The sequence below is a fragment of the Falco naumanni genome, chromosome 4 (genome assembly GCF_017639655.2).
Source record: "Falco naumanni isolate bFalNau1 chromosome 4, bFalNau1.pat, whole genome shotgun sequence".
NCBI classification, from domain to species: Eukaryota; Metazoa; Chordata; class Aves; order Falconiformes; family Falconidae; genus Falco; species Falco naumanni.
This window is the reverse complement of record NC_054057.1, coordinates 16,521,977-16,543,520: the sequence shown is the minus strand read 5'-3', so window position 1 is coordinate 16,543,520 and position 21,544 is coordinate 16,521,977. Positions and strand designations below refer to the sequence as shown.

Below are 21,544 nucleotides of genomic sequence, written 5' to 3'. Positions count from 1 at the left end.
TCACGCACAGAATAGCAAGATCTTCACATGCAATCACCAGGAACAAAACCCAAGCATCCTTCTGGTAAGAAGGAGCTCCCAAGGAACACTTTGGGAACACAAACTGCACCACAGGCAGTGTATCTAGAAAAGTTGAACATTTTATTGTCATTTACGAGAACACCATTTGTGATTTTAGAAATACAGACTCTTTGCAAAGCTCTGAAATACAGGTGCCTTCCAACTTCTAAAACCTAGCTTATTCTATGTCTTACAAATTTCTACTAGCAATTCCAGTTTGGTCTTTGCTGTAACAAGTTTTTTAAAGACGCAAAGATTTAGTTATAGGCTGCAAGACAACTGAACTGAGTTTCAAACACCACCTACCAGTGAGCTACCGAAACCATTACTTTCAAATATTGAGTCTAGGATGGTCTTGTACTTCATGCCCATAATGGAGTTCACCTTTGAAAATTTTAAGTTAGAGGATTTTCCAGTTAGCCATCAACTGGTATTTCCATTATAGCATCTAGAAGCAAACAGATACTTTGCAAGTACTAGTGCTTATGAACAGGTTATGTTTACACAAAACCCAGAGAGGCCTCCAGAAACATTCAAGGTTAAAATGAACAGTTAACAGTTGCAAAAAAAAAAAAAAAAAGATCTGTACATATTTTCAGTCGTAACACAAGGCAACACTGAAGTATCAGCATTTTGTGTTTTAGCTTCAATAATGACAACTGTGCTACTCCTAGTATTCTACATGTTTCTCCCTTCCCCCCATTTAAATTTTATACTCGCGATCTGAATATACAGCTGTACTTACAGGAAATATTAAACAATGCACAGCGCCTTAAGCAAGCTCCATGTCTGGTTTGGAACAAACCATATAAAATAAGTGACAAAATAGTTTAAAATTGGTCCTTGATTAGGATTACTTGTTTTTATACAGCTTGGAAGCACTAAATTTAAAGACACACATTTATTAACCAGCACAAGTTATTCTGTAGCTTTTTTTGTCTCTTTTAAAGAGTGTTACAGTATCATGCATGAAAAGCAAGCTGCTGCTCCCAAGTGCAAACATGGGGTTTAGACTAAACACTTTCTCCCCTGGTTGTTATTCCTTCCATCACAGATTACTTCAACATAACCAAGAATAGAAGCAGCTGACTAGCAAAACAATATGAAGTTCACCTTTACATTGTGACCCATTCTTAAAATTAAAGCAATACTTTGGACCTTTAGCATAAGGAAGGTTCAATAAACACTGCCAAGGACTTTTACATTCTTCGATTTCATTTACATCTTTAGAAAGAAAATTCTGTATTTCAACTCGCTACCTAATGAATCTTCATCTGGAGACTGTAGTACTGAAACAGTGCAAGACATCTGCAACTTCAGGAACATCCAATTACACTGTCCTTTCACCCAAACAATTAGTAGAATATGCATCAGTCCTAGATAAACAAGACAGGATGAAAAAGCTCATTTTGGAAGAGCATTAGGATTGAAAACCTTTCATATTTAGTGAAAAGAATCCACACACAAATACGCATGAAGGACTCCTTAACATGGACTATCACAAGTGTAATCCAGCTGTAAATCTCAGAATAGACTTTTATTGGTATGAAGCCGTATTTGTTCAGAGACCACGATTTGAAGCTCCATTATTAATGCTTCAACATCTGGGTGTTTTGACACAGGAACAGCATCAGAGCTCTCTTCTGTCAAGCCAGAGACCAAAAGTTCAACTGAAAGAGCCCAGGTGGACTATGAGCTTAAGCAGTCCACTTCTGCTCTAACACACTCCAGAAAGCTGGCTTTTGCCTTTGCGTTACCTCAGCAAGAGTGGAGTCCCCTCCACCCATGCAATATTCCAAAGACCATTGCAACTAAGACTGTTGAGTCGGGTCTCAGTTGACCACTACCACTGGCAAAGGACATTATTTTCTCACCACCACCCCCCACCCCCCCCAAGGCTGCCAAGGAAGAAAGTTAAAAAGACCACTGTTTGGTGTGGAAAGCAGGTCAGTAGAGACTCCAAGTGTGGCTTGAGGAATCCTCAGTACCAAGCCGCTTTCCACACACACAAATTCAGTCCATCTTCTCTTTCTGGACCAGCTTGGGTGCATCTACAAAATCCTTGCCATTGTAAAGGATGATAGCAAAAGTTCCAAAGCTTGCACTTCCCCAGAAAAGCACATAGGCCAGTGTCTCAGTCCATGTCTCACCTGTTAAGAGTCAGATAAACAGTTTATTATCTCCAGCTACCACAGGAAGTATTTTTAGTACAAAAAGGAAAATATTTCAAGCTCTCCCTCAGAGATCTGCTGCCCACTGAAGCGAGAAGCCCTTCATGGGTACTGGTGTCTTTTCTCTTTCCATTTCTACCTAGGAAAACCGTTTGCCACACAGTTCTTGGACTTTGAACAGACAGGTACAGAAGTCAGTCAAGAGATCTATTAGCACTAAGGTCAGAAAATTCAAGCTAAAAGCAGAAGGAAAAAAGCCTTCACAACTCCTAACACAGATTTAGATTAGGGGGACATCCATCAAGATAGGCTTATGCCTATATTTAAGTTTTCCAGATTGACTTTCTGCCCAAAATTAGGTAGGTATTTTGGGGTTTCATCCAGCCTATACAGCTAGATGTCTACTCAGCGACCACTACAGTCTACTCACTATTAAAGCGACCTCTACAAGAGTTTTAACATTGTTTTCTACAGTACCTCAGGTTTTTCCACACTAATGTTATTGAGTAACCCTCAACCTCCAGAGCCATGCTCAAACACCTTTTAGCATGACTGAAAAGTGATTTTTTAGTGAATAGTTTCTGGGAAGCATTTATAGAAAGCCCACACATGAACAAACTTTTTGTAAAATTTAACAAAACAGTGACTTACCAGCCATCAGCAAACAAATAATGCACATTGAGAAAGCAACCACCATAATAATAGGCAACTGGGGAAAGAGAAGAAGAATAATCACTTATTATAGCAGCACATCTATTCCTTAATCTCCTTTAAGATGGCCTGTACTGCAGAGCTATTTACCTGCTATCAGGTACAAAAAAATTTGGATGGCTCCAAAATTTGGAAGAGTGTGTTCAATAACTACTAGATAGGTGTATTTTAATTCTTAACCTATTAAGAGAGGTTGAGGTTCATCTTTTGTTTAAAAAACAAAACACACCAGCCACTAGTCAAACCCATAACATCCCCAAATCCTGTTTCACAAAAACAGAAGGGAGAGGAAAAGTTTGTGTGTGTTACTTCATGCAGAAATAGACTGTATGAGAAGAGATTTCCCACAAAAGAAGCTTGTGAAGGAAACAGTCATTGATGGTGACTAGTAGAGTATCTCCCTCTCCATGAAGCAGATCTTAAAGAAAAGCAAGCAGTGGGGTTTTTTTCAATACCTCAAGGACACTCCGTTTTCTGTCAAAGGAACAGTCTGGGTTTGGTCTATAAGCAGGTATCATAGAAACATAACCAGATTATAGGAATGCTTCATTAATAAATAGACAAGTTCTACTTAATCATATGAAACAAGTGACTAAAAGGTTGTACATGTTTCTCCAATCATGAATAGTCTCCATACTCACAGCTAAGAACTTCCAGTCTTTCTTGACATGTAGAGGACTAGCAGGTTCTACTTCATCCACTGAATAATTTCCAAGAAAGAGATCAATTGCATCCTGGAAGAGAAAGGGAAAGCAAGAGTTAAAATGCACAGTAATGTTTATCAAATACATTTCCCCACGTTAAAAGCTTAACTTACTTGTCTAAATCCATCAGAAAAGTTATTTTTGTAGTAACGTATTAATGAGTTCCAGCCATCCATTATTAAGCCCCACTGAGTTCTCTTCCCAGTTCTGCAAAAAAGTTTCGAAAGATATTTAAAATAGATCTGTAAATCTGAAATTACCTTCCTGAATTTATGAATTTATAGCTCATTAGTCAAGCGTGTAGTATGTTTAATGAATACCTGCATGTAAATACATTTGCCTAGTGTTGCCTCTGCATTATTACCACACATGTAACAAATTACACTTCTCTCCAGCCCACAATATATGTCCCTTGAAGAGACACATTTTCTTGGTTTTACGTCCAAATAGGCTTCTCTCCTTTCCTACAAACACAGTGAAGAATGGTGTTCTGTAGATTTTAGTCTGACATTTTACTAGTTGAACCACTGCAAAACTCTGTAATGTCTAAGCCCCAAATTAATAACCTTCTCAGATAGGAAGACTTAAAAGAAAATCCCAAACATGCCCAAAATCCCAGAAGGCCTTTACAAAAAAGGCTGACTTGCCTTGTATAATCTGTCTTTAAGGCACCAGTTCCAGCATATTGTTTGGCACAAGCATTAGCATTATCAGCCCATGCTGTGAATAAGAAAACATTAAGATTAAGGAAGTTATGTACTCTGTTTGGGAAAAAAGTGATTGTTTGAACTCTATAAACAGCTTACCATTCTTGTAGATTTTCTCAAAGTCTGCTTGTTCTTCAATTCTCTGTCCGACATGCAGAACACCTAGCCTCTAAAACAGAAAGCATGTTGAGGCTCACTAGTAGTTTGCGAGAAAAATTAGGATTTGCTTCCAGAAAAAGCTATGTTTATTAAAATAAGAGTCTGGCCAATGCATTTCAAATACATAGTACAGTGACTCAAGTATGCAGAATGTTATTGTAGTGTTAAAGTGACATTTCTGTTCCAAACAGAAAGCCTCTCCTCTTCCAGCTCGTTAAACAAGAATACAAAAAAATTTACCTGAAGCTGAGCTTGAAGTGACCTGCGTGCTAACAAGCTCTGAATCACATTAGTTCGATCAAGGCAGTCCATGCAGTTACTGCGGAATATTCCTTCCTGCTGAGTCACAATGTTGCCATCGGAATCAACTAGAAAATAACTAACACACACAATGGACTTCAGTATTTATAGATAACAGTCCATATAAACCACACATTTTCAGAAGTATTCTAGCAACCAAAATACAGCCGTCTTGAGCATATGAAGAGTTCTTCGCCATGTCTTTGAACTTTGATGCCTCCCTGAATTCTTCCCCTCCCACACTGATAAAACATTTAGTAATCTCAGGGCAGTATTCACTCTGATTTAGATAGCCAACCAGCAATACAGAGTTACATGCCACTGCAAAGAGCAGCTTCTGATGCAAAATCAGTGACTTGCGTTTTATTTTTTTTCTAGTGACTACAGGCTGCTAGCTCCACAGATATCATTAGTAAAGTCTAACAGCAGAACTAGCCAGATTTGTATGTATCTGGGCACCTGGTTCAATCCAGTCACCTCTGCACAAAAAGTCATATAAGCAGTCAGGCATGCTTCTTCCAGGAAGGTATTCAGATCTTTAAGTCCACTACTGAAAATGTGCTACTGCCACACTTATCTCTCCATTATGCAAACATCTGGGGTATCCAGATGTTCTCTTGCAACTGCATATGCTGATTGTTACCTCAATATTTTTTAATCAACAAAACTAGGTATTTCTAGTAATTGGTAACAAACAGCTCACTTTAAATACTAAACTGCATGCACGTAGTCTGATAACGGAGCTAGTAAAACAAATATGATGGTCAAGTTACAGGCTAGATGTGTGAACAGGACAGAACTATACTTGTCCTTCTGCCACAGCATGAAACTTTCTTGCCTAAAGATTTACAGACCATATTCTACAGATTAAGTTACTCCATTATGCAATTAAGAACCCTGAATGTGGACTAGCATACAACCCACTCTTACTATACAGCATTTCAAGATTATAGTCTTAGAGTCATGCAGTACTAAAAGTCAAGAGCCTTAGAAGCATACGCATTTACTTTGATCAACCTTGTGTTAACAAGATCCATTTTTGTCATTCTTTGAGAACTAGTTTTGTTAAAACATGTTCTACATTGTTGTATGATTAAAGGAGACAATAACACCTGTTCTTCATTTCCCCCTCAAGCTTTGCCTAGAACTGATAGTAGAATAATTGGCATAGTTGAAGCGTAGATATTTCTGACTAATGATACAGTTTAAGTGCTGCAAGTAAGTAATTTCTCAAAGAAAAGTTAAGAGCAAACACCATGCCACCACCCCAAACCCAGCAAGCCAGCTCTCATTTCTGACAGGTCTTTCACAACTAGATTTAACCTGCAGAAAATAGAGTTGTTTATCTCACTTACAGATGCAGTATTTTCTGAGAATATCGGAACTCCGCTTTCTGTTTCTATTTAAGCAATAGTCACCCTAGATGAAACAAGGCAAGGTAGAGCCAACCTAACCTTGAGGAAGAGACTTCATTTTTGTCTCTTTAGAAACACATGGCCTTTTTTTGTTCTTTTCCTTTATTTCAAGGAAACCCAGTTCTTTTGTAAGCCTCCAATGGCAGGTGACAGTAAACAAGTTATGGGATTCAGTATTCATTCTGAGAATATGAAGGATCCTTGCTGTACAGGAAACCTACACACTTATTCCTCCTTATTTGAAGTCCTTAAAGCCCATTTATTCTTCACCTTGTCATATGTTTTTTAGGCTTTTTTTTTTGGTGGTGGGCAGAGAATATCATTGATTAATTTCTACTTTCCCATAGCCTTCGTTCCAGGCGGGAGATCTAATTCATGAGACTCCTAACTTAAAAAAAAGTGATGTGTGGACTAGAACAGAATATACTACCACCAGTTTTGTAATGTTTTAACTGACCTACTTTGTGCTTTATGCACAAGACTTCAGGTGTATAGGAAGGAAGCAACCAGAAAAGCAGAACAAAGTAAAGCTTCCTTAACACACTACATGCCTACAAGTAGCAAAGACCAGGAAGTGCTTAAAACACTTGTGGGACATTTAATCTACTTTTATATGACTAAACAAAATGAGAATTTGTTTCCTTGTGGATTACTTGTGCTAGCAAGGACTAACAGCACCAGTGCCAAGGTTTGGTGCCACAACAATGTTAGAGAAAACACCCAAGAGAGCAGGTGCCTGTGGAAGGAGCACTGTTTGATACTATGTAGCAGAACAGTTTGCTGTCAACAACACATGGAATTAATACTGGATGAAAAAATACCACCTGAAGAGACTTTTTTAAAATAATAGCTTCAGTTGTATGCACACTTATTTCTCTGTTTGACCTTTCACCCAAAGGTACAAAGGCAGCTCTTGCATCACAATGCGGGGTTGCTACATTTCTCAAAAACATTTTACTGGGACATAAGGGCTCTACATCTTACCCACCACCAGGTCTCCAACCTTGCACATGGTTATTGGCAAGAGAGCAGAGATACAGAAACACTAATGAATACATCTTTAGAACATTACAGGTCTGTTTTGCTGTGCCTTAACTCAAGGCACTAGAACCTATGAGAAAGTGGTCTCATTTTCTAAGTGCAGAAGGACTGCACAGCCTTACCTAAACTCATCTTGCTGCTCTGCTAGTTGATCCATCAAAATCTGAAGTCGGTCCCACCTCATCCGACTGCACTCTTTATGGAAGTCAAAAGCTACATACCTGTTCAGAAAGAGAAACATCTTTTCAGGTTACATATGTATCGCAGTGAAGGTCTCAAAACCCCACAGGGAAGATATGACCTATAAACCAGATAGTGACAGAGGGCTGTTTTTTCTTTAGATATGCTTTCCAGCAAATATCTGTGGATTTTGTCAGTGCTCTGTAATCTTCCTGAGTCTGCACCCTTGCATGCATGGCGACAGCATTTACATTTCTTTACAAGATGCCACTAGTCTGAGGAAACACACCCAGTTTCAAGTTACTGAAACTACATTCTGGATAGTATTTTTCCTCCAGTAAGTACAGAAAGGATATGCGTCTGATTTCACATCTTTTTTCCACCAGGATTCTTTTGCCCTCCTCTCTTCCAAGGAAATGCATTGGGAACTTCAGTTCACTTTGAAATAGACCCAGGTGTTGAAATGCAACATTCTTCACTGGCATGCAGCATAATTCCCTTGATAGCTCTCTAGAAACCCAAGACAAGTTCTGTTTAAACAGCTAACCTAGCTTGTCATAAGAAAATTAAAGAGCTACTGACTTAGAACAAGATTTTAACAATTCAACTCTGGCAAGAACTACTCTAAATAAGTGGCATTTCATTCAACACACATGAATATACATGTTTAGCCGTGAATTACCGGGCATTACATTACTCCCCTCAAGTATTTATAATCCAAAAGTTATTATTTGCCAAGTTTTCAAGACTATTCGCATGAAAAAAGGTATATATATACACAATGAAGCCTCAAGTCTTAGTCTGGCAGGTAAACACCATCAAAGCTAATTAACAAAGAAAAAGGATTTTGGCAGCATTAATAAAATGGGGCTACCAAACACCACTTTAACATATACAGAACATCACTAAAACAGACCCTGACAGAATTTTACATCTTTGTTACTACCAGATAACTTCATAGCAAACATGCACAGAATTCCACAAGCTTTGTATAGCTAAGGTGTCAATACCAGCCTAGGTGTAGAGTGAAGAAAGAGCTCACCATTAGAAGTGGTCTTTTTAAAATAAAAACTAAAGAAAAATGCACACCCACACACCAATAACACACACAGACACCCCTGAGGATAGTAAAAGCAGCACACAAGTGAGACAGACATCTATAACTACCCTGGTGAAGGCAGCAGTAGGGCATCATACAAGCAGAAAAAAGTTCAAGTGTGTCAGGATTTATAAGGACATCTTGAACATACTCTGCAATTCCTTAATTATGCTTAGACAGAAGTGAATCCTTATTAAAACAGGATGCCTTTTTGCTTACAAGTAGGATTTTGTCCTTTGACATACAGGAGTGACAGTAATACTGTGCAGCAGTTTCAAGGAAACCTGAGGGGTAAGCATCTGTGGGAGCTGGATGCTAGCCCTCCCTCTAGAAGTTAGTGAAAGCAAGCACAGGGAGGTTGTAAAATTGTGTCCTGCACTCAAGATTCCCACAAAGAGATGTAATTTCTCTTGTTATTAAAGTGCATTCTCCACTCTCTTGGTCCATTGTTACACTGATGTCCAGACATTTAAATTACATGTTCCCCTCAGTGTTTCCTCCTTTACATCAATACCAGTTTGCTCACACTCAGCACTCCCTTACTAGGTTAGCAATGTAACTACACCCTTTTGCCAGAATCTAGTTCTACAGGGCATGATTTCTTCTCCCTAAAATGCAGATCTCCACAGTTCTCATAGCATACTATTACTCCAATACTAGCATTACCATTGCCTCTGAGCTCCCTTCTTTATTCTGTTTCTTCTTTGTCCCATATTCACTTCACAGTCTCACTTCTGCTTAGAATGTAACCTCTGAAGTAGGGACATTGGTCATATGCAAGTTACTTCATAAAAATTAAACTCAAACAAATCAGACAGTTGGTAAAGGCTCCCAAAGAACTGATGATCACTCTGTGGGTCTCCGAGGCAATGCTCACTTAACACAGAACATATCATTTCACTTCACATGTACCTGACCATTCCATTTGCCATGCTGTTTACCATTTTCGCAAATGTTTGCTCAAGAGGCTTCTCTGAACCTTTTTGGTTAACCTGAGAAAGAAAATATTTTTTTAAAAAACACAGTATTACTCAAAAGCCTGCTTAAAAGAACAACAGCTTTTTCAGGAAGAAAAAGTAAAAGCATACCAGGTTGACAACCATTTGCTTTCCATAGCTAATTATTTGTGAGTCAAAGTGTCTTTGGAAGCCATCCATCTAGTAGAGAAAGGAAACGTGTTGACAGATGTACACTGCTATTAAGATCTGTGGTTTACAAGAAATATGTTCTAATCTTATTGATGATACCGCATAATTTTAACTGTTTGATGTTCTCTATTGTGCTAATATATTCCTACTTTCACCCCTCGAGTCCACTCAGCTCTCCTTAATAAACATGCCACATAAGTATCGTGCAGCTGTTTCATTTGCAGCTGCTGCTAACAAGAACCAGAAAAACTATCCCCATTGATGTACCGATCTTTTTTTTTTGTCAGGCTCTGAGCTCATCTTAAGGAGTACAAGACTTCTCACTACTACTTTTTAAAAATGAAGCTCAATTCAGTACTGCTGATTTTCATTCTTCCAATTACCATCCGTTACCCTATCACACACGAGCCCAGAAATATATTAAAGCACCAATATACAACAAACACTCACATACATGGTTTACTGACTTGCTGATCTGTGGCTTTGGTTTATACTTGAGGTTTGGTCTTTGAGACCAGAAAAAAGGAATTGATCCACGGGTCTGCAAAAGAATGGGAACAGTTTTAAACAAAAAGACTTACAAACTCACTTGCCATTTAAAAAATCAAGCAGACTGGTTTATTTTATTTGTGTGCATGCACATCTTGCATACAATCTGTATTTAGAAACATATATAGATAGGTAGCTCTGTCTAATTTAAGCCAGTTTGCCATTCCTTACACTGACTTTACCTGAACGAATGATGCCTTGCTCCCCTTGTAATGCACAATTTGTTCTGTTTCAACGAAGTTAGCAGCATGTCCTTCTGAATCAATACCTATGTAGGAAAACAGAACTCGTTAACCAGCTCAGACAGGCTGCAGTACAGTGACAGTTTATCAGCAAAAGGCTTCCTACCCTTCCCTTTCAAGTGCTCACAGAAAACATGAAAATACCACAGAGCTACCTGAAGACTGTAAATTAAACACCTTTGGCAAAAGTTTAACATGATCTATACCACATTTAACTTGAAAAAACAAAGTATACTTAACACATTTTGATATTTCTAGCCTTAGAAATTGAACAGTTGAATACAAAATGAAATACGAGTGCTTTGATACTAATATCCACTATTTAATAGCAATAATACTGTGGAATCTGCCAGTTTCTTCAAAAGTGTGTATGTTGGGAGTAATAACAGAAAGTAATTTAAATCCATTTCCTTGTTCACTTCTTAACTTGAAACAGTTAGAGAACATCGCTATTTAGGGCTCCCCGACAGCGCCAACAATGCTCTTAGTTGAATCTATTGCTAGGCCAAAAGGGCTATTACACACTTGCATTTAACAGTGTTAAAAACTCCTACAAAACTGTTGCAGTTACGTCTAGAAAGAATAAAGAGTCAGTTTTAAGAAACACCAGAACATGCTTGAGTTCATCATACAAGTTCCTAATATTTTCTTTGGAGCAACAGCCTCTGTCACACATATAGATAGAGTTTGCATTATTTTCAAAATAAATTTGCTATTTTACCTCTTACATAGTAGCGTACACCAGCCCTGAAACAGCTTCTTCTGGAAACCAGCAGCCAGTCAAAACACTTGCCATTAATAGAACAAGAGTGCATAGTGATAACTAATGAATAACACTAAGGAAAACCCCCAAGATTTCATTAGGATATTTCTATATATCAAGAGGTAGGTAACATCAAGGAACCAAGTGACCACATTCAAAGAGATTTGTAAACATTACTCATATCAGTAACAGTTTAATATTCAACTTGAGAGAATATTAGCATCAGCATAAGCATCACAAAAAGACAGACTGCAGGCAATGTCACTGATTACTACACATTAAAACTGCTTTAATTTTGAGAAAACTGGATTCCAAAGATTAATCTGTTTTATGATCCTATGTATATCATTAAGTGGACTGACTTCTGAACTTCTGTTCAGTGCTTCACCCATCTTATCCATAATTAAGCTATCTTAACATTTTATTACGCCTATTGCTTTTAACAAAAAAACCAAACCCCCACACTTCAAAAATGTTTCCTAGGCTTTTAGAAGAATCAATACCTTGGGCTGTTATACCTTGCACCTGTAAGTGCAACACGCATCACATTTACAGATGCTAGAACTAGCAGTAGGCTGGCTTTCAAATCAATGCCAAGAAAAATATACATGTACCATCTCCAGGGCAAGCTTCTTACACAAGAATGGTTTCCTGCTCAGCCTAGACAGCCCAAGTGCGGCAGATACACCATAATCCGGGACTAATCAACAAACAGCAGCCATTAATAACTATTTCCATTTTAGAGTCTTGTTCTGTGCTACTTATAATTGCCTTTATTTGGACTACGGTAAACTATCAAGTCTAATAAAAAACAGCATTCATTGTGAGTAATTTCTCCAGGTAAATTCACAAGCTTTCATCCTTTGCCCCTAAAAACTGAAACCCACAACTCCAAAGCAAGCAAAAGATCAAAGTGGTTGTTTTCTGCAAGCTGCAGTATTAACATACTGCAGTTTTCTATTCTTTGAGGAATCTAGATACTTTGTCTTAAGGCTGGTAAAGTAAACAATTTATTTTCTCTTTTAAAATAGCACACTTTACAGTAAAATTGACATTCTGCATTTATGATTAATTAGGACAAAGCAGCTGTGTCACACAAGCACCTAAGCTACATCAAAGAGCACACTGGCTGCATACACTGAACATCTTGATTTGTGTGCGTTCACACTAATACTCTGTAAAGAATTTGAAAAATATAATACAAACTGGCCCTACATAATCCAGAACATTCTCACAGTTCAAGAATTAAGACTGCAAAAAAGACCTATTCCTCTGCTTTCGTGGAAAAGCACTGCCAGATCCTATACCCTTTGATTCAACACTTGTACAGCCAACAGTTTCCTGCAAAAAAGGTTTCCTCTAAACTTAGCTGCTTAGAAATAGTCAGCCCATTTTCTGTCTGCAATCTGTCCAACTTAAATGACAACTTGCTATTGGCTACTTCCACACAAAAAAAGAACTCTTCCTTAGAAGGGGGATTTTTTTTTTTTAATCAGCAAGGGAAATATTAAACAGTTTGGGTAACCAAGACTTTTATCACCTATAGCCTAAGTATGCCCATTATTTCTCATCGCTGCAAGACCTGAACCCCAGTACAGACTGTCGAGCAAAATGTATTTAGGTTATATGGGGCAGGGGGTATAGGGGGGGAAGAATCTTATTTCATTTAAATAACTGCTAGTGGCACTGTAACAGGTCTGCTTAGGGCTCTTCCTAGCATTTTCGTCACTAAAAATCCAGTTTCTTTGAATTCTTGGGTTCTCTAAGGTGTTTGGTTTGTATTAGAACTACAACAGAACAGGTATTACTCATGCTAATTATTTATATAGTGAAAATAGGACAGAGGAAGGTGTTAGTTGCAGTCTGCTAACTGCGGTCCACCCAGACTCTTCCACCCAGGACCTGCAGGACAAAGATTCGGTTGTTTTGACAGTTCCTATTTGCTATCTTTCCTTGCTTCTCCACTTACTCCCACTACATTTTCCATTAAATGAAGTCACAGGAAAGAAGGACTGAAGATCTGCCAGCTGCTTACAGTCCTACTGGAACAGACCCAGGCTGGAAGCCGTTCCCTGCATACACCTGAGGGGTGTGCGCAATGGAGGAACGAAGGAGGACGGGCAGTCCAGTTTTGCTATTCCTTTTCATGCTGCCAGTCCAGGAGCACCTCAATCACACACTGCATGAACAACACAGCCTCCAGAAAGCATTAGGCTTACTCACAGCATACGGCCTCTCTCAAAAATAAACTCATGATTGCTTTGCTGAAAAGGCTATTACCCAAAGCGTTGGTGCAGGAAGAGCAGCTGGCTAAGAGCAGCATTCCAGCAGCCTTCGGCAGAACTCCTTATCCTTTTACCATCAAGAGGAACATCCAAAAGCACTCCAAGTCAAAACTGTTCTCCCTTATTTTATATCCAAAGCAAGTGCTAAGTGAAGGTATACTTACAGCAAAATAAAAAGTACTACTAAGGCTGATGTAAGTACTCGCCACATTCATCTTAACCTTCAATCCCATTGAAAGACAGTTGTGCAAATCATGCCTCTAAAATTAAATACGTTAAGCCTTAAAAGCAGAGTATTTGAGTTAACATGAGTGGGCTATCAAACAATGTGATGCTCCTATCTGAGCTACAACTTAATTCTGACTGTTCTGTTACAGTTGCCAACATGGCCACTAGAGCAGCCTCACTGGCAACCATTTTGCTGCTAGACTACCACACTCAGCACAGAGCTTTACAACAATAAAATAAATATTTACAATAAAAGGATACATCCGTGCATCACTGGCGTAGCAAACCTATGGATCTGAAACACACACATAATACATGTTAAAAATATTAAACACTAGCAACCAAAAAGGATAAGTGAGTGACTATGCCTTGTCTAGGTGGTGGGTTTGGTTTTTTTGATAGTTATTCCTTTTTTACTTTGTTTAGGGTGTAGTATTTCTTTGAGAAAAAAGTTCAAGGAAAACAGCACCATACATAATCCTTATTAGCAGGGAAAAAGTTGAAGTCTAATCCCAATTAAATGGCCTTGACAAAAAAACAAGCTGCTTTGTCCTCCTGTACATGGCATTTACTCTTCCACAAACATGCCAGGTATAAAGCAGTACACACTGAAAACCTTTTGATATTTTATTTGCTGTACGTCCACAGCAGGATGTAAGCAGAGGCAGTAATTAACACAGGGCTTCAGTAGGGAGTACTTTTATGCCAATACTCAAAACACTTGTTCCAGGGTTTCTCCCACCCTGCCACTCCTGAAAAACTTGGTCTTTCAAGAATGTTTAAAGTTCTCCAGAACTAGAAGTCCTAAGAACTTTTACCTAAAACTATTACTATAGCAAGCCACTTCTAGTCAGCATTAGGTCATGCTTCCCCCCCATATCATTTATCTCCCTTTTTCTGTTTTCATTGAACAGCCTCACTTTGCTTTCTTTGCTGTTCCCAACACTGCTACTCTCTCATAGCCCAAGCTTTGCTTGCATAGCACTATCCAAACCACATACCCAGTCATATGCCTCTGGAATATGCACAACAGCCCTTTACCAATTCCTATCTTCACATTCCAGAAGCACTGCACAATCCAGCCTTTTAGAACAGTGCTGTAATGTAAGAGCACATCTCCACAGGTGACCAAGACAGAAATAGAAGCAGTGCGCCATTTGCTTCAATAAATAAGAAGTACTGTTAGAGATAAAAGGTTGCTGTAGTGCAGAGAGTTTTAGAAGTTTAACACACAGCTGAAGTCTCTACTAGGAAGGAGCTTTGATCAGCCTGGTCATTGAGGTACTACAGCTATAGCTCACAGCCATGCACTTGTATTTGCTGGACTCAGTGAATTCAATGGTTACACTGTGCTAGTCCTCATTTGAAATAAACTGAAATAATCTAAATGGTTAGTCTTACTCAATTATCAGCTTTATGAGCTATTCACTAAGCAAATGGAATTTAAACTACATTCAGAGCAAGATGCTAGCCAAAAAAGTGAAGAGTGAACCTTGACTATACCTAAAGATAAATAAGTAGCTAAACTTCAAAAGCTTGAGAAGCATATGCTGTGCAGTCAAGCTTTCCCTTTGGTTTATTAAGTATGATCTCAGTACAGTATCTTCAAATGTAGACATTTCCAAAAGTCAGCTTTACTATATGTACTACCAAGGATGCCGACATGAAGTTTGAAAGCAGAAGACTGTCACTGTGCTAAACTAGAAGATGCATAGCCACATTACTTCAGACAGCCAGAATCTAGTGTAAGAGACAGAATTACAGGAAACTTGTATACTTTAGTAAAAGTATATTAGTCTTCTACCAATATAATCATTACAAAGTGTTTACCTCTGGTTGAGCAGCAAATTCTCTAAGAAGATGTCCGTTCCACACAAACCGTGGGTCTGCCTGTAGCAAGCAAAAAGCCAACATGCTTTTAGAGACCATCAGTTCTGTTTAGTTCAGCATAAAGGTAATACTGTAGTATCCAGATGGGACACCCTTCTTTCATCAGTACCCTTCATATCCTCAACATCTAAATAAAATAAGTTAAAAAAAGAACAGTTGTCTCAAAGCTCTAAGGGTGCTGCCTGACTCTTCAGACATGCGACACCACCAACAACTAAGCTGCAGTATCAGAAGAGCATTCTGGTCTTTGCCCTAAGTAATCAGGCCTTGAAGAAATTATCCAGAATTAAGAACAGCAGTAAGGTAATAATCCTAATGGGCAGAATGTAAAAATGCAAAGAGTCCTGTATGCAACAATCAACAATTCTGAGAACTGAAAGTTAAACAATATTTGTAGTTTATTTATATTCCACTACATAAATGATCCTCTTCAGCTTTGTGTATTTCCTATTCTTAATTCACCTCAAAAGTGTCTTGAGCAGGTTGCTGAGCACGTTCCAGAAAGCTACCAGATTAGTTACAGAAGTGCCATTTGCTGCAGAATGTTAGTGCAGACTCTGGGGAAGTGGCATAAATTTCAGCTTTATGAGGCAGCAAGCAGACAATACATCGCTGAGTATAAGGGTTAATTCAAGCTTGGCGTTGGAACAGTTCTTTGTCTATCAGGAAACAATAAACACAACTATCCACCAGAAACTGTTCAAATCCTACTTGCAGGACCTTGGACTAGTGAAAGAACACAATATGATGCTTTGGTGCCCCCCTGCATTGGGGCTGTTTCTTTCTACCAGCACTGTTTAAAAAAGAAAACGCAAACCCACAAGTACTGAACCAAGACACCCACACATCAACCACAGGCCAGGCTTCTCTTGCAAAGGTGGAGACACCCAAAATTGGTGCCATCCTTTTGTTAACCCATTATACTGCAGCCACATGACTGAAATGACATTAAAATTGTTTTAACCATCTCACATCTGAACTTCCTTGAAACTGATGCCTTTTTACTGTACTTTGCCTTCCAAACAATCTGAAGTGCCAAAATTGTAAAGGCAAACCAATCCTTTTGTGTCAGGCACTGCTCTTCCTGGTAAGAGTACTGCCGAGCAGCATTTGATAATGCAAAATAGTCCCCAACTATAAACTGATTTTAATTTATATATATATTTGTGTGCTGCTTCTCCAGCTTAGATAGTTACTGTAACTAAGAGACAGCTTCTCATGATTCCACTGCCACCTTCTTGGCAAAAGTACCACCACCATTGACTTCCAATGTTTCAGTATTTCGGTGCCTAGACAATTTAGACCTCGTTTATGCTGCCGTGTAATAAGTTACCAAATTAAAGATTCTGGAACTCTGGAAACAAGATAATTTCAAGCTCAAATTGCGTTTAAGACAAAAGCAGTATGTTGAATTCATGCTTCAAACATAAGTAATAAGCACAGTTTAGACAGAATACAACATCCCAAGGGAAACAGCCATAAACCCCACAGTTTCTGTTCCACGTTATCCTGGAACAGAATACCAAGTTGCACACCATTTATTCCACTTTGGGTGTGTCCACCCCTTTATTCTAGGTCAGAGAAGTGACCTGCTTTCTTAGTTTTTTTCTGCTTAGTTTCCTCTTGTTGCAATTAGAAGTGCTCAATATTAAAATCAGAGACAAACTTTCATTTATTTTGAATTCTTAAAATCCATTTAAAGCAGAGTTCAAGAAGTACTTCTAACTGCCTGATCCAGAAGTCTAACATCACACTAGAGCAGATTTCTAGAACTTCATGTTGCTCACAAGCTATAAGACTTAAAGGGTGGACTAGTAAGCTCAACCACAACCCCTAACAGTTTTGATAAAATACTGCAGCACTGAACAAACTCATGTGCTGAAGCTTTACAAAACAGCATTTCCACCCTTCTTCTAAGTACCCTATGACGCAAACTCAAATTGTAACTTGACTCTGTATACTTCGCACACTTGCCTAGTTACTTGTATTTCCTCTTGCTATCAGCTGCTTATTCCAGACAACTGTCACAGTACAACTCAATTAAAATCAGAAATAAGTCTAGTTACACAGTTCAGCAACATTGGGCTATTTTTTGCTAGTTCAGTTATAAGGACTTGCATTTAAGCAACATATAAATCTGTCTCACTAGTCTAGTGATTAAAATAGTAAAGCCATTTTTAGTTTTAACAGAGGACCATAAATGCTTTAAGTGTCTACTACCATTTAACATACTAAAACATTGTTAAAAAAGGTTTAAGCTCAGGTGCTGCTGAAATTTGTAGTCCCATTACATCATTCTAAGATTTACATAGTTTCCTTTCGTTTGTGATAGTTTGTTTTGACATCTAAATATCAGCTGCATAAGCTAAACTTAAGCCATGTAGAACTGATCGACAATGTCCGAGACAAATACTAAGCAAAATTAAATCCTTACCCTCTCTAGGAGGCTCATTTCCTGGAACTCTGGGCTCGTGTTCGCTAACCGTTGCAGAGTATGTGTTAGGTCATATGTTGTTGAGAAGTAAAATCCATCCACACTCAAGACATGATTAAGCATTGATAAAAACACTTTATTGTCCTGCAACTGTGGGGATGAGAAAAAGAGGACAGAAGAGCTCTCATTTATTGCCATTGAATATCTCAAACTACTGCTACTTTTAGAAGTGATGAGATTAGCTTTGCTAGTGCTCTAGCAACACCTGACATCACCCAGATATTACTGTACAAGAAGGAAACTATGAGATTACAATTTTGATATCAGTTCACTGATAACTTAGAGCTAGCTAGCACACTGCAGCCAGATTCTGCAAGAACAGTAGAAGGGAGAGTAGAAAACTGTATTCCTGTGAGGTATATGTTCCAGCTACTGGTATTAAACTAATACTAGCTACTTCCAAACAAAAAGCAAGCCATTAGTTATCCTACAAACCATTTGGTCAAATATACCAAAACAAGATGGCAATACAAAAGGAAGGATATAACTTACTGTCAAGATTATGCCAATAACCTTGTTCTGGTTCAAGACTATGCTCATTCCTTTCCTGAAAGAGCATCAGATTTCCTTTCAGCTCTGTTGGTTGGTTATCCACCCTTATCTACTCTATCAATCCACAGCACATCTGTTTTAAACAATCTTCATCCTCTCCCTCCCTCAAAAAAAATATCAATTCTTCCTTTATATCAATTATGTAATTGAACAATTCTACAAATTAGGCAAGAGATAATTAGATAACAGCAAGGCATCTTACTGTAGGGACTATCGGAATAGCAGAGCTGTGAGAAAGACTTAACAGGAAGAGCATGAAGAAGAGTGTGCCGTCTCAAGAGGGGGGAAAATGCACAATATGCAGATCAAACTCTGGGGATGATATTCTAAGTCACACAAAGTGAGTTTGTTATCTTGAATGACATAACTTTATATACACCTATACTCAAATACTGCAACAATATTTGACGCCTGAACAAATCTGAGGGAAAAAGTATAGTTCAAAGAGCTTCTTAAAAAAATGTTCATAGTCTCATCAAATTAGGTCCTGTGGTAATGGACATTAACGTAAGGTAACGTTCCCCCACACTCCTCTAATCAATCCACCTACCTGAATATCAGTTAAGTGTAGCATGGTCTTCTTGTACGAGAGGATGTCAAAGTCTGTTGCTTTCCAGATTGCATGACTGAAAATCTCACCTACTTTTTTCTTTTTTGTTATTACAATAAGATACGTGCCTGCAAACCAGAAAGAGCAAAGTTAAAAAAATAGATGCGCTATATTAAGAAAAGCAGCCTACAGCCATACCAGAAAACTGAAACCAGTAGTAAGAGTGAGGTTTCTTCAACTTACACCTAGGATTTTATATTCTATGTTCTTAACAGCAAGCGTATGGAACAAACACTTCCTAAGCTACCCATTTCTCTATGCTCACAGATCTTGAGCTATTCATTAAGTTTAAGAATTTTTTTTTTAAATGGACAAGAAGTATCAGCTACACTTTAGACCTGAGACAGTCTGAAAGTCTCTAGGCTTGCAAATGCAGAAAGTGGCCAATGGTCTTGAATGTGGTTTGGAAAGCTAGTCTGAAATACACAAAAGGAAGCATGACTCAGAATCCAAAAAGCTGATTCATCATATCCTGAAAAAAATATTTATCCTAATAGGTTCAAAATGGAGCAAGGAGAAAAGGGGTTCTTTTAATAATTTAAGACAGGAAGCTTGCCCTTTTCCTGGATGCATAAGTAACAAAGCAAACAAACCCATGGTCATGACAGTTCACTTAAAGCAATTTTTACACTTTTGGTAAACACAACATAGCCTTATTTCTAAGGCTACCTTACTCTGGTGCCTTTTTTTTTTTAAGTAAAAAGTTTGTTAATTAAATTGTATGTTGATGGATAAAAACGTCTCAGCATCTACATCTTATAACCGTTAAATGCTTGCTTACAATTCCAATAAAGCAAATCAACAAGCAGGCCATACAGAAGCACAGAGCCAGAAGTCTAGTACATTTTTGTACTAAAGCATTCAAAATATCAATGCCAAAGCAGAAACAGTTCACATTGTATGTGGTAAGTTTACCCATTATTTGTATTTACTACTGTATCTAGCTATACACCAAGTTTTATGGACAAGTGAATTATATCAGGTATCTATTCCATATAATTAGTCAAAGAACAGGTACCACCCCCACTTTGACATCCACAGCTCTAGTGTTACACATTTAGATGGAATATTCAACCACTTGAGATGCAAACATGCTAGAGCATTTTTAAGTTTAAGTATTGCTTTTGGCTGGTATGTCAGCAGAACCCAGATACCTTACGAGAACAGCACATTACATCCACAACTATGCTACAAAGATGCTGCACGAATAGATACATTTAATCTGACGGGAATTTTCAATGTTGTCTTTTCCTATCTGGGTATCCAACCTTCTGTTTGATATTTTAGAGCTTCAGGTGTTACTTCAGCAATTTTTCCCCCCTTATTACTGTAATAGGCAAAGAATATTTATGCTTGTTAAAGATACTGCACTGCTAGATAGGCAACCAATTTTACATTTATTTGTTAACTGAACTGCCTAACACCACTTAGCTAAATATTTACTTTAACTGTATCTTCTTTAGTTTGACAGTTGTATACTAACACACACTGCAAAGCTTGGCAGAAGTGGAAAGAAAAAATCCAACCTAGTAAAAGAATATATTGTCCATATTATATAATAGTCAGATGAATGAAAGTCATTATCAAGCCTGTAAGTTGTGAAAATTTCCCTTTGGGGCAGTTCAGTTTTAAAACTGTCGGGTACTTGACAAGCCCTAAGACACAGGTCTCCATTACACTGCTCTTACTCTGCAAGATCCACACTTCTTTAGAATATGTGCATATGAAGTTCAGCAGATCCTGCCACAAGTTACTACTTTTAACACAATAATACTTCGCTTCTGTTGAGAATATTGCAGTGAGTGAACCTAAATCCTTTCTGCATATGGAAACTTACTCAGTATACATGGTTCTTATTACACCATTTTTCAGACTACTTTAGCCTCAAATAATAAAGTCTACACAAGAGATCTTTTGAATAGCAAGTTACTTTCTTGGAAGCTCAGACTTTACACATCAGGTTTATATGTGGCAGTAACTGTTTAGATCTGAATGCCACTGAGACAGAGAAAGCAGACAGCTTATCCTTACCTTATCCTACAACTCCCTAAAATACAGACTTGTTCCAGTCTGTCCTTTTTCTTTTAATGTTGAATTTTCTTTATATTTGTAGGATAGTTGGCGCACAACCATTACTTGCACATCTGCATCTACTAGTCTATCACCCTGAGTCACTCCAAGTTATTTGTGTGCCAAGATTACTGATTTTAAGTCAAACTTTATGACCCAATATTTG

At 38.1% G+C, this 21,544-nt stretch overlaps 1 protein-coding gene across 1 annotated transcript in view; it reads right to left on the bottom strand.

Annotated features, from left to right (window-relative positions):
- Positions 1–122: 122 nt before the first annotated feature.
- The window catches only part of SACM1L (SAC1 like phosphatidylinositide phosphatase), a 31,326-nt gene continuing 9,904 nt past the window's right edge, over positions 123–21,544 (bottom strand). The window contains exons 4-20 of the mRNA XM_040591406.1: positions 19,249–19,376; positions 18,087–18,236; positions 15,593–15,652; positions 14,024–14,057; positions 11,208–11,309; positions 10,427–10,512; positions 10,150–10,236; positions 9,636–9,704; positions 9,460–9,539; positions 7,391–7,489; positions 4,753–4,891; positions 4,453–4,522; positions 4,294–4,366; positions 3,760–3,853; positions 3,584–3,676; positions 2,883–2,940; positions 123–2,210 (exon numbers count right to left, since the gene is read on the bottom strand). Of these exons, the coding sequence (XP_040447340.1) occupies positions 2,074–2,210; positions 2,883–2,940; positions 3,584–3,676; positions 3,760–3,853; positions 4,294–4,366; positions 4,453–4,522; positions 4,753–4,891; positions 7,391–7,489; positions 9,460–9,539; positions 9,636–9,704; positions 10,150–10,236; positions 10,427–10,512; positions 11,208–11,309; positions 14,024–14,057; positions 15,593–15,652; positions 18,087–18,236; positions 19,249–19,376 (1,559 nt within the window). The 3' untranslated portion in view covers positions 123–2,073. The remainder of the gene's footprint in view (positions 2,211–2,882; positions 2,941–3,583; positions 3,677–3,759; positions 3,854–4,293; positions 4,367–4,452; positions 4,523–4,752; positions 4,892–7,390; positions 7,490–9,459; positions 9,540–9,635; positions 9,705–10,149; positions 10,237–10,426; positions 10,513–11,207; positions 11,310–14,023; positions 14,058–15,592; positions 15,653–18,086; positions 18,237–19,248; positions 19,377–21,544) is intronic.